The sequence below is a fragment of the Hyperoodon ampullatus genome, assembly GCF_949752795.1.
Source record: "Hyperoodon ampullatus genome assembly, chromosome: 15".
Classification (NCBI taxonomy): domain Eukaryota; kingdom Metazoa; phylum Chordata; class Mammalia; order Artiodactyla; family Ziphiidae; genus Hyperoodon; species Hyperoodon ampullatus.
The window spans coordinates 82,737,611-82,750,578 of record NC_136928.1 but is presented as its reverse complement, the minus strand read 5'-3'; the positions used below and the strand labels follow the sequence as shown (position 1 = coordinate 82,750,578).

At 34.7% G+C, this 12,968-nt stretch overlaps 1 protein-coding gene across 1 annotated transcript in view; it reads right to left on the bottom strand.

The window, feature by feature from the left end:
• The window catches only part of KIDINS220 (kinase D interacting substrate 220), a gene marked incomplete at its 3' end in the record, with an annotated part of 96,252 nt that overhangs the window by 11,897 nt on the left and 71,387 nt on the right, over nucleotides 1-12,968 (bottom strand). Inside the window, exons 23-28 of the mRNA XM_079720697.1 lie at nucleotides 10,714-10,892; nucleotides 9,402-9,628; nucleotides 7,193-7,306; nucleotides 6,385-6,441; nucleotides 2,066-2,101; nucleotides 590-622 (exon numbers count right to left, since the gene is read on the bottom strand). Coding sequence (XP_079576823.1) covers nucleotides 590-622; nucleotides 2,066-2,101; nucleotides 6,385-6,441; nucleotides 7,193-7,306; nucleotides 9,402-9,628; nucleotides 10,714-10,892 — 646 coding nt within the window. The remainder of the gene's footprint in view (nucleotides 1-589; nucleotides 623-2,065; nucleotides 2,102-6,384; nucleotides 6,442-7,192; nucleotides 7,307-9,401; nucleotides 9,629-10,713; nucleotides 10,893-12,968) is intronic.

Below are 12,968 nucleotides of genomic sequence, written 5' to 3'. Positions count from 1 at the left end.
TAAAAGTGATAAGGGAAAAGCATATTCAGTAACTCAATATGTAAATTCTTAATAGGAAACAAATTACATTACTTTGGCAATACAAAGAATGGTAATACTTTAAAGCTTATCATGCATTCTTACTTCAAATTTAATTGTTACAAGTCAAGAAAAGATCACTTCAGTATACATCACAATTTATTAAAAATTTTTTTTTCTAATACAGAAGATTGAAAGCAGAAGATGTTAGTTTGTTTAAACTGTTAAATATAAACTTCAAAATACATACAAATCAGAATTCCTCCGGGTCAAAGTAAAGCTAACAACAAGACAGATTTAAATTACTTTGATATAACTATATGATTTTATATTATAAGTAGATTAAAGTTACACTCTGAAACATTACCATCTTTGGTAAATTTATTAAACAAGCTTAGAATTGATTAGCCAGAAATGAGAGCCATGCAAGGCTGAAAGCAGCTATTAAAATAAACCCAAGGCACCAAAATGAGCACAGATTTATAAACAGCCCAGCATGAAGCTGCCAATGATTGCTTCTAATAGTCTAAAACAAGAAAAGTGAGTAAGATTTCACTGAAAGTTTCTGTACCTGTCTCTGTTTGTTAAACCCAGAGTCACACGGCTTTAAGGAAGGAATAAAACAGAATGAAGGACACAAGCTTAAAGTAAAACATCAAATACACATATGTAATAAAAACAGGCAGCACTTTTGTCACTCCTCTTACTTTCCCATGACTTTGAACACACCACCTCTACAGCAACACAAAGCAAGGAACACTCGCATACACACACACACAGTAGTTTCATGTCATTAACATGTGCTTGGTAATTTTAAAATTGTACTCTCAAATTTTATATTCTTTCTCTTAAAAGAATAAATCATGGGCCATACATTCAACAAGAAAACCAAGTAAATAAAATTTGCTACAAAAAGTCAATATTCCTACTATGTACACGTTTAAAATTAATTTTTAAATATTCTGATAAAAAACTGCCACTATTAATTGCAGGCCAATTTAATAATAAGGTTTAAATACTTGGAATTCACATGCTCACTTCATAAAATAAAATATTATCTAGCCACACTATAGTTAACATTCAGAGATATACTTTTCAAATTTGGGGTTTGTTTCACTGGGCATGTGGCACGTAATAGATGCACTAAAATACCATTTGAAAAGAAAGGCCCTAAGAGCCTTGCAGCTCAAGAAATCGTAAATATAACAGTGAAAACTATTTGCATACTGTGAGTAACGTAACTATTTTACTGATGTAGTTCTTTAAAACTCTAATTCAAAGCAGACACACTGCTACTAATTATTCTTCTGTACAAATTAGGTTGGTGGTAAACATTCTTAAAATAGTTAAAATAATCTATAGATAATTGACAATATTGAGTCAAAGTTAATTTACAATGTTTTTCTTTTACTATGTCATTATCTGGAGTACCTTATGGGAACCTTGTTTTCTAGTTTACATATCAACGGTATTATAAGTAGGTTTTTTAGAAAGTTACTATGTATATCTGTGGAGACTTGAACTGCATGAGAAATTTTGGGTTGGCCAAAAAGTTCATAACATCTTATGGAAAAACCCGAACGAACATTTTGGCCAACCCAGTAATAATTAAGTCAAAGTTGACAGATGAGGTTTAACACCACATATAAAGGGCAATCTTTAAAAAAACAAGTTCAGGACACGATTTTGTTATTTTTTAACTTTTAACTGTACTCTAGGATTTCAATGATATCCTTACTGCAGTATCCCACTTCTTCGATAATATCTCAATCAATTTAGTTGCAGTTTATTGTTTAGGAAAAAAGCTTTCTTGAGCTGAAGTCTGGCACAAAGACTGAAGCTGGAAGTGAATATAATTTTTCACTACATTACTAGAGAAAAAATATGTTAAAACTTTTCCAAATTGAAACAGATCAATAAAAAAGTGCACTACTAAAATGCTTTAGAAAGTGTGAGTGAACCTCCTGAGAAAAGGTGCTGACTGCTGGCAAAGAGCACCCGCCCTAAGCCTGCATCTAAATGAAACCTGAAACGCACCCTGCCTTACCCACGGCATCTTTAGCTTTCTCATCCAAGTCTGCTCCTGAGCGATGAGAGACAGCTTGATTTGGACATATATTTGTTTAACACGTTATGAGTTCTAAACCAGTGGTGGAAATAAAAATGATCTACAGTTGAGTCCCATCTTTTTTTCCCTTTTAACTTGGTCACTCCACCAATTGGATCCGGTTTAATGAAAACCAAGACCTTCATTTTTAAGACTTTTATTAATTCAGTAAATTTCATCAATCTCTAAAAGTAAAAGTAACAGCACACTGTAAGGCAGGATACTGTTATTAACACTGCCTCTGCAACTCTGAAGTTCTCCGCAATTAAACGTTGTGCCAATTATTTTCATGACTTTTCAGTGAGGTAGCTGATCCAAATGAAGCTATCTAAAGGTATCTAGTAACCCCTGCGGCATAGGAGGTCGGGAAAGAATGACTTGGTAGCAACACTGATCGTTCCCGCCTGGCAGCCTCAAACCCATCCGCTCCAAGAAGGCAGGATTTCCATCAGTTTAGTTCACTGCCACATCCCAGTGTAACAGTGAACCAGTGGATGATCAAACAGGCATCTGAAGGACTCAATGCTAAATAATTCAAGGAAGGATAAAAGGATAAAGAAATGCTCTATCACTCCTTCCTTCGAAAAAATGCTTTTCAAGGAAACACAGTTACCACCATGAGCAACATAACCTAAATAAAAACAGACTGAATACAACACTCATAGGAACAACTCTTTGAAAGACCACAACAAAATGCCACTGAGGGGACCTGGCTCGAGGCAGGCGCTCCTTGGTGGGTCCTTCCCTTCATGGTCACAGAATGATCTGAATGCCACTACTTCCTAGTGGGACCTGGACTGAAAGAAGGTAAAGGCACCAAGTAAAATTCTCCTGGGAAGCTTTCGAAACTGTAAAATATTTGGAGCATTCAGATAAGCTGGAAATCCTCCTAAATTCTAGGAAAACAAACTGATTCTAGGGAAATCAAACCACCTTTTGGGCCAGAGAAGCATCAACAGATAAAAGGCTGAGTTAATCTACACTGACTGGAGTGTTTATACACTACTCCCACCACTGAGAAAAGGTTACTTAACACAAAACGGTTTTCGTTTCTGAGTCTTTTTAAAGCTCCATGGAATTTGGTCTTTGGGACAGTAGTAATAATAATGATTATTAAGTACTTAAAGTATGCGAAGCCTGAGTAATCCTTAAAGCAGACCTGTGAGGTAGGTCTCCTTTTTCCAGATGAGGAAGTTGAGTATCAGAGAGGTTAAGTAATTTCTCCGAGGCAAAGAGCTAATCACCAGGGCCTATTTAACTTCAATGACCAAGTACCTGACCAAGTCATGCTTAGTATTAACAGGGGCAAAGAGGGCAGCATGGTGATGAGGAACGGTCCATGGAAACAGCCACACGGATTCCAGTTCTGCACCTGGCGCTCCCCTCCTGTGAGCCTCAGGTAAGTCTGCACCGTGGTACTGGACTAGACCATGGGTCCTAGCGTTCTCTGAGGATCCCTCAGAGGGAAGGCAAGTCCCAGGTGGGGGGCCAGAGTTCTTTTTTCACTGGTTTTGTAAACTAGAATTCTCATTAAGATTTCATTTCTAAAAAAGGCTTCTCTGCTTTGAAAGTTTGAAAAACACTAGTCCTTTCTAGCTCTAATATCCTGGGGATCATATCCTGGGCCCAAAGTTAATATATTTTTTTCAGTTTTACAAGATTTGGCATATATTTTCTCTATTATAAAATCACAGTGGAAAAAAGCCAGCGCAGAGGCTTGTATTTTATGTCTTCGCCTTAGTGAGACACTCGGACATCTCTATAATTTATCTGTTAAGTCCTTGGCTGGTCTTCACAAGTCACAATCATTACAATGTTCCTTAATGTGAGAAAACTCAACTATTTTCATAAGGTTCTGCTTTATGAAGGTTTATGAGAAATTCCTTGAGGTAAAAAAAAGATGGGACCACCTATATTGAAAAGTCCACAGAGAGCTGGTTAACTCTCTATGATCTGGTTTTCTGGTGTTTTTTCTTTTTTTAAACTCATTATTCTGTGTCCATAATGACAAGACGATTTGTCCAAAAATGTTCGCGTAGCTCCTGACTTATCTATAAGCAGCTCTTATCATCAAGTGTTGCATACAGGAGACAGATGAATGAGCAGAGATGAGCTCACCTGCAGTCTTCTTATCTCAGAAATCATATCGTTTTCTACTACAGTACTGGAAAACTACAGGAGCCATGAAGGGCTAAAAAAACTTTTGTATTATATTAACTACTTCTTCGTTGGTTCAGCTATAAAAATCCCATACAGTGTTCTCATGTATAGATACTTCTCCACATTTCCACCGCTGTTTTTAACACGGCTTTGAACTAAGTGTCTACTTGAACTAGTCTACTTCTAAATAAATTTTACATGCTATTGTCATTGTTAATTTCTTAAAAGCAAAGAAGGCTTGGGAAGCAACTACTATTCACTAAGCAGATTACAAAACTACCTTTTAATATTAAAAAAACAGCAAATAGTATGGTTATTTTACTAAACAAAGGCACTAATATATTCAGAGCATTTTTACTCTTCGTTATTGCGCTTGCATAAACACTTCTTAAGAATTGCATTATTTCCCCTTCCCCAAAGACTCATTTTAAAATGTGCCTAATGCTCCTTCACTGGTCCCTTAAATTACAGACACCTTTTACTCACAAGTGTTTGTCCTTAAGCATGGGAACAGCTACTACTTCAGCATGTCTCTGTCATTAAGACCATCGAATTCTTCACAGGATCTAACTTTGATCAAAAGTTTGCGGAGGAATTTTAGCTTAGAGAATTGCATTGCATGCATGAAACTATGTATTAAAGGCTCTCCGACTAAACTAAAAGTCATTCTTGCATATAGTGGCAATGATCCATGGATTAAATATTCACCCAACACCCAAATAGAATTACTATGGTTTATTGTGTCTATCATTCGTGGATAATTGAAGTCTCTCAAACACTTCAGCTAAAATGTTAATGACTTAAAAAGAATCATCAGCTCCTCAATGAAAACACCAAAATGGTTCTCTTCCTATCTCACTAATATTAACTCAAAGAAAATTAAAGTTAAAAAAAACTACTGCCTATTCAAATGCATGTTTTAAGTTAAAAATTATGCATAAATTCAGGATGCAATATTTCACCAGAGTAATTCTAACTGCTATGCTACATTTCTTTAGATTAAATTGATCATGTTTACATGGGCATAACATTCTGCAAATAAATCAACAGAACTTAAGATACAAACTGGGTTCTTAAATTCCACACTGACTGAATGAATGAAGATTTTATGGCTCATCACATTAAATGTATTTCTTATTAAGTACAAAGCCTTGAATAATAAATAAACAAAGAGACTTCCTACAAACGTTGTTTTTTTAAAGATACCCATCCTAAAGTGTTGGAGGAAAATTTTTTTTAAATAATTCCCTTTGCATGCTGTACTAGCTCTGTTTATCTGGAAATTTTATTTTAATAAATACAGTTGACCCTTGAACAACACAGGTTTGAACTGTGCAGGTCCACTTATACGCAGATTTTTTTCAATGGTAAATACAACAGTTCTACACGACCTGCGGTTGGTTGAATCTGGAGGTGCAGAACCACGGATAAGGGGGAACTACTTCCGCAAGAGGGCTGACTATAAGTTACAGTCTCTATTTTAGACTGCTAGGATTTTAGGCTGGTAGGAGGCTTGGTGCTCCTAACCCCTGCATTGTTTAAGGATCAACTGTATACAGATAAAGAAAAGTAGCACTGTAGTAGTACTGAATTTACACTAAGCATGGGCACCTAGATTAAGCACAAGCCACTAAGGATCCATTCCTGGTCTATACCATCTAGCTCATAATGTCTTTTTTCAGTCTCAAGGTTGATTGGAGATATTTTCAAACCTATTCTACATGTGTGGTACCAACTGCAGGCCTCAGAAAAACAGGCAAGTGTGAGAATAAAGCCCAACATTAAGGAACACCATCAAATGAATGCTCCTGACGGCTGCTGGAAAAACCCCTTCCTTATTGGACGACAAAAAAAAAAAACAAAAACCATCCCATGTCATTGAAAAAGGGGAAAAGCAGGAGGAAATGAAGGGTAAAGTTAAACATTAGCTTTTTAATTAATCCGTGAACTATAATTATTAGTATTCAGCTACTCTACACCAGCTGCCCATCACACTGCAGATGCACAGTTAGTGAACTGCTGTCATGATTAAGACAGTCGTTTCTGCTGCAGAAGCGGGAGATGCTCGCGTTCCACACCACAAGACTACACTCCATTACCCTCGAGGAGCCTGTGGGTGAAGAAAGCCCCTCAGCAGCATCCTCCTTGATAACCTCCTAACAACACAAAACAAGAGTGTGGGTAAAAGGTGAAGGGGTGAGCCAAACAAGGATGATGAATGAACATGATGCTAAAATAATATATAACACTGACACCTGGACGTGATTAGATTTTTTTCCTTCAATCATAATATTTTAAAATTTAAGTAACAGTTTAAGTTCTATAGCTTTTGCCTCCTAATTTAAAAAATACATTAACAGGGAATTTCTTTTTTTTTAAATTGTTAACGCACATTTATCATCAGGAACACCTAAAATTTTAGGCACAAATGTATTTTGTTTCGGATTAGAGTTAATAGTATATTTGAATACTCCCCTGATTCTATTTAATTTCTGCTATTCAATCAAAATGTTCTTTCAATACGTCCTCTAATTTTTATACCATAGGGCTAGCATATATATAGATAGATAGACACAGATACCATATATGTATGTCCTTTAAAAAGAAATCAGAAATTAGAAGATGTAAAGGTTTAGTTTTAAAAGTTTGATAACAAACATTATTGGCCAGAAACTCTGGTTGTAAACAACTCATCATTTACTTCCTGACGCTGCAAGTCACTTTCCTTTCATAGATATTTACCAGAAATGAAAACAAAATACACTTTGTGTTAGTAACAGCTTATGTTTCTTAAAACTACTTATAAAATAAGTTGCACTTTTACTACAGAAAGGAAATAAGCAAACTTCTAATGCTGACTATGTTTCATGTTAGAGTTATACTTTAGTTATGCTTTTTTATACTTACTAGGCCATTGCTCTGATCTCTGGGCAAATTCGTTTTTACTGATGGACGTGAGATGAGATGTTGGGAGCCGCCAGGGTAGTACCTTGGCGTGTAAAGGTAAGGGGCAAAGAATGGCTATGGAGAAAACACGTAACAAAACAATTACCGAAATCAAAGCAAAATGAGATGTAGCAAATGAAACTAACCAATAAAATACAACTCCAAGTTTTTAATGCAAGTGACAAAACAAAAGAAAAAATGCCTCACTCATATTCTATAAGATACCAAGCCCAAACTTTAGACATATTATTTAAATTTTTATATTGTTGATTTAATAAAGCTTTTTAAAAAGCAACTAAAGTTTTGTACCTTACAACTTGACACCAGAGTTTCTCTTTACATTTAACATTTTTATGGGTTACCATGTGTCAGGTTCTAAGTGATTTACAAATATTAACTCACACTCTCATAAAAAAAAAAAAAGCAAAATAGAATCTCAATAGAATACTATTCTTTACCAAAAAAAGATTAGCCTTAAGTAAGACCAAAGAAAGTCTGAATTATATGAGAACCTCCTAAACATGGATTCCAGGAATATTGTTACTCTAGGTTCCTAGAGTTTACTTTATATTCTATATCCTGGACTTTACTCTGTCTCCTAAATAAGCAAGCATATTTTTTAAACGGGGAATTCATTGTTTAGAGGAGATCTATAACTATACCATTTATTTGTATCCAGCTTCATATAAACAGGAGCTATCAGATTATATGGGTTAAAAATAAAGATTAAAACATATTAACTTTCATTACACTGATGTAACATCTTCCCTTACCTTTTTCACTCCTGCCATTTTAAGAAAATTGTTCTGCTTTTAACTTTCAGACTAAAAACCTCAAATAACTAGAGCAAAAAATAACTAGATCTAAAAACATGAGAAATTTTTAAATGTTTTAAAAATAATAAAACGATATTAAAGCATCACATCATTGTTATTCATGTGAAATTAGTGAACACAAGGTCTCCACCTAGATGGTATGGTAATTTAATATTAAAAAAAAAAATTCTTGGTCTCAAAACTTCAACTGTCATCTAATTATCAATTGAACCATTTTATGAAAAATTATAGCAGCTTTTAAGACTGGCAAATAAAAACCTGCATTTCACACTGCCTACCACTCAGTTAAAGTTTACAAGGATAAAATACATTATAAAATGCTATTATTCCACCTTTTTCTCCTTATTTGAGTAAAAGAATGGAATAACACTCACAGGACCTCTATAAATGGTACACCTAATAACTTACATGGCTGGCAATTCTCAAAAACTGGAAAATTTAAATTTTAGAATTCCTGCTTTGCCACATTTATTCAAATTTCTCTATCTTCCTAGCTTATATGAAATTTATTTAGGCATGCACTTGGCTTCTATGAATAATAGCCCCTGTATTTTCTCAAATTAGACTAAAGAGGGAGACAACAAAAGTAAAGAAACTGCAAGGGATCTTAGAGTACAGTTCCAGAAAGTATAATACTAGAGCAGATGCTCCATTTTCCTATAGGAAATATTAGTGTTTAAGACCATTAAAATGAGGATAGCTTGGACCTACTAAACTTGATAGGGTCTGAATACTGCTGATAATTAATTGTGCTCTCATCTTTTGAAGTAGAAAATTATCATACTTATACTATGCAAATAATTATACATGACTGAAGATAACTTGAAATAAAACTCTAGAAACTGGCTATTATTTGGCAACAGCACCTGAGTCCTACCAGCAGTATTTCCCATTATTATCTCACATTTAAAAGCTGTAACACATATTAAATATAGGTTTACTGAACTACTATAAAAATTATCATTGTTTTAAACGCCAATATAAATTATTATACAAGATACAACAAATGGAATATTTGTTTATAAACAAATAGAAAAACAGATCCCTTTGAAGCATAGGATAGTCTCTGCTGACCCCATAGAGTTCACTTTCTTATTAAGATAATAAATAAAAGCAAAAAGCATCTCTAATATTCAGACTCAATTGAGATCTAGAACCGTTAAAATTCAAAATTCTTCTAATTTTTAAAAAATCATACTGCATTCAAACTTAACACTTTTTGTCTTTAAAGCTAAAGTACAGTTTTAAAATAATAACAGACTCCATTAGCAGAAAACTTCTAATACTTCCCTGGAAGAAATTCTTAAAATTTAAGATTCCTAGCACTTGCTTACCCTGTTGTAGAACGGATGCTGGGGTCCCGTCATACCACTGTAATAGCTGCTATGAGGCTGTGGTGACACAACCCCTCCTCCAAACGGGGCACTGAAGGAGGTGGAAGAAGAGCAGGCCGACGCAGGCTGACTGTAGCCCGACGGTGGTCTAGGGGTAGCTTCGTGCAGAGGTAGCGGGGGATACGCAAGTCCTCCAATATTAATCTGGTCTCTTGCAGCACGAACATCTAAAAGATTAAACAACACCCCAGAAGGCAAAAGAAAATAGAACATCACTATTTAGTCCAATTACCATTTCCTCCTTTAGGTACCACATAGAAACATGACTGTATCGCTCTTGCCAAGGATTTCAACTGGTTACAGAAGTAGACAGGAAATTTTGAATACTCCATAGACATTTTAGCAAGAGAAACTCAACTACTTTGCATAAAAGCTTTTTTTCACCATTTGAAAAGTCACCAACATCTGGATCCTTCTCCTCAGTTACCAGAACTATACATTTTTTTCTGACTTTTCAAGGTATTTGTGCTATTCTAACAGTTCTTGTGACTCATAAAGTCTTGTTAATTATTAATAATTCAAACTTGTGTAGTAAATATAACGTTAGCTAAGATTGTGGGTTTGCAAACTATATGTCTCATCCACCTCTGAACAATAACAATAAACAATTCCATAGTCACAAAATACCCCTCTGACAACAGCCTTGTAACAGGTATCTAAACAAAGAATGTTGGAGTATAAGGCTCTCTCTTCATAATTCCTGGAAAATGCAAAGGTGGGTCAGGAGCACCTGCAATCATACAAAAGATAGTATGTTTCAACAAAGGTTCTGTGTGTGTTCATGTGCATACAGTGGTGCCTCAAGAACTTAAATTTTTCCAAAATCCTCATGTCACTGTCCTCAAGTTCTAGTCCATAGATTTAAGCTAAAATTTTACAAGTGATATAGATTTTCTTACCCCTCTGGATAGAGATCCCTATTAAAGACAGAAGACTGGTGACAGAAAAATTACAATGGACTGACATCTTAAAGTGGTGATTATACTGTTAAAAGGAACCTGATTCCAAAGAAGTTTCAGCTGTGTAGGCTGGGAAACATAAAAAGGTCAATTTAACAAACAGCATTTTCCTAGCATTCCCAAAAGATATCAGACTGCCAATCTGCAGTTTCATTAATTCTCCTGTGTAGCGCTTGGTTCAATATTTCTTGGTGTTTCATGGAGCGCAGGAGAAACTTACACAGCTAAGTCAGAAACAGGAAAAGCCTTCAGTGCTGCAGAGAGGAAAAAGTAAATTTATTACTAACACCCACCTGCAATTATTTCCCGTAGTTTGGGGTCTAGATTTACAGTGCATGGCAAAAAGGTTTTTACATCTCGAGCCACAAGAACTGGGGTCCTTGAAGACAAAAACACTTCAAAATTTCTTATATCTCCATCTATTTCCAGGAGTGGCTCAACATCTTTAGTTGTTGGAATATTCTTTGATATTCTTCAAATAAGAAACAAACAAAAATGGTCATTAATGTCACTATTAGGCAAATTCTGCATGTAACTTAAAATTTGTTATTTATATAAATAACACATTATACACTTTACTCTCATAATTTTTTTAACGAAAAGAAAAAGGAACAAAACAAGCGGTATAGTTACAAAATTACTAAGGTAACAAGTGTGAGGTCAGAATTACATTGCCCTAATGAAAGGCAGGATTTGGGCTAGGAAAACAGAGAAAGGAAAGTAACATATTCTAGGTATGTCACATGTTAATGATTACCTCTCAGTGAAGACTAAATGAGTTACCATTTTACACATGTGGACAGTAGCCTCAGACAAATTAAACAGTCTGCCTAAGTCACACAACTAAGAGAATCTGACTGGCTCTAAAATCCATGCTTATTATAAAATACCATGGTTCTTGCCTTTGCAAAGAAAAGAAGAAATAAAGAATAATTTCTAAATAAATTACATGAACTAGAAAAAAGCACAGATTTTTCCTTTTTTAAAAAAGGTTTTATTTTCTATTATAAAAGTAATCTGTGCTTACTATATAAGCATATATATAAGGGAAAGAAATACAGAAAAACAGAAAGGGGAAAAAAACCACATCATTTTACCAACCAGACACGATAACTACCAATTACAGTGTCACTTAGCCTATTTTTCATTATGCATAACTTTTAACCTAGTTGAATTTATATATGTAAATACTTTTGTATCAGGCAGAGGTCTTAAATGTAAAAACAAGCGACATTCATTTAAAAATACTTAGCAAACACTTCTATGTTGAACTATACGAAACTGCCATTTTTATAGGTCAAAATGGTCAAATACTGACAATTCCATAGGGTTCAACCTACTACATGCCAGGCCATGTGCCAATCTGAGGCAGTAAGTAAAAATACATCACAGGGAGATAAAGGAATGGAAAATATGAAGGAGCTTAAAAGACAAGGAAGTAGGTGACAAATCTGGATATAACCCTAACGTCCACTAACAAGGAAAAGATAAATAACTTGTGGTATAGCCATATAATGGAATACTACTTAACAACAGAAAGGAATGGACTTATTTATATATGCAACATAGATAAACCTCATAGTAAATTATGTTGAGTGAAAGAATATAGCAAATGAAGAATACATAGTTGTATATTTTTTCATTTATATAAACTAGAAAATGTAAACCAACCTATAGTGACAGAAAAAGGATAAAGGTTCCCTGTGAAGTCAGCGATGTGGGGAAGAGAAATGACAGGGAGAGACTTCAAAGGAATGGGAGGGGACTTTACGAAGCGATATGTCTGCTCTCCTGACGGTGGCAACCATTTGGTGGGGATGCATGTTGTGTGTGTCTATATATTTAAACTTCAGGAATTGTACAATTGAAATATGGCAGGTTATTGTATGTCAATTATATCTTATAAAGCTGTTTTAGAATCACTGTAAATCTGAAGATGTCTTCAAAACACTCAATTCCCAATTAGTCAAGAATATTAACTGTGAGATTATACTGAGTCTAGTTTCAGAGAAGCAGTAAGATGTTCATGCCCTTCAAAAAAGTGAAATGGAATCTTACTCTAATACTAGTTATAGTTGCGTTATTTCTCTGGGACTAGCACTTTACTACTCAGGCCCGCTACTTGGCTAGTAGCCATTTATTAAAAGCCAACTAAAAGAAAATCCAGAGAACAAAATTAGCAAACAAGAAAAGAATAGGGTGCTGGTGAGAAAATAAGGATAGCAATTTTGTCTTAATGAATTTCAGGAAGTCCCTTTTATGGACTCATGCACACGTGCACAAAACAAAAAGCCCTCTGAAATGGGATTACTTCTTAATAAATTAAACTGGCTTTCAAACTGATTATTAAATATATTTAAAATGAAATGGAAAACTTGAAGAATGGTTTCACAGAATAATCTGCAGAAGTGGCCGAAATATCAGAGCTTAAACAGTTAAAAAGGTAGTTCATCTATTTCAGGAGTTTAACATAAAATACTAAGCAGAGAAGCTAGAAAGATTTAGATAAAAACACACAGCTGACAAGTCACATGAAACAAATTAACTG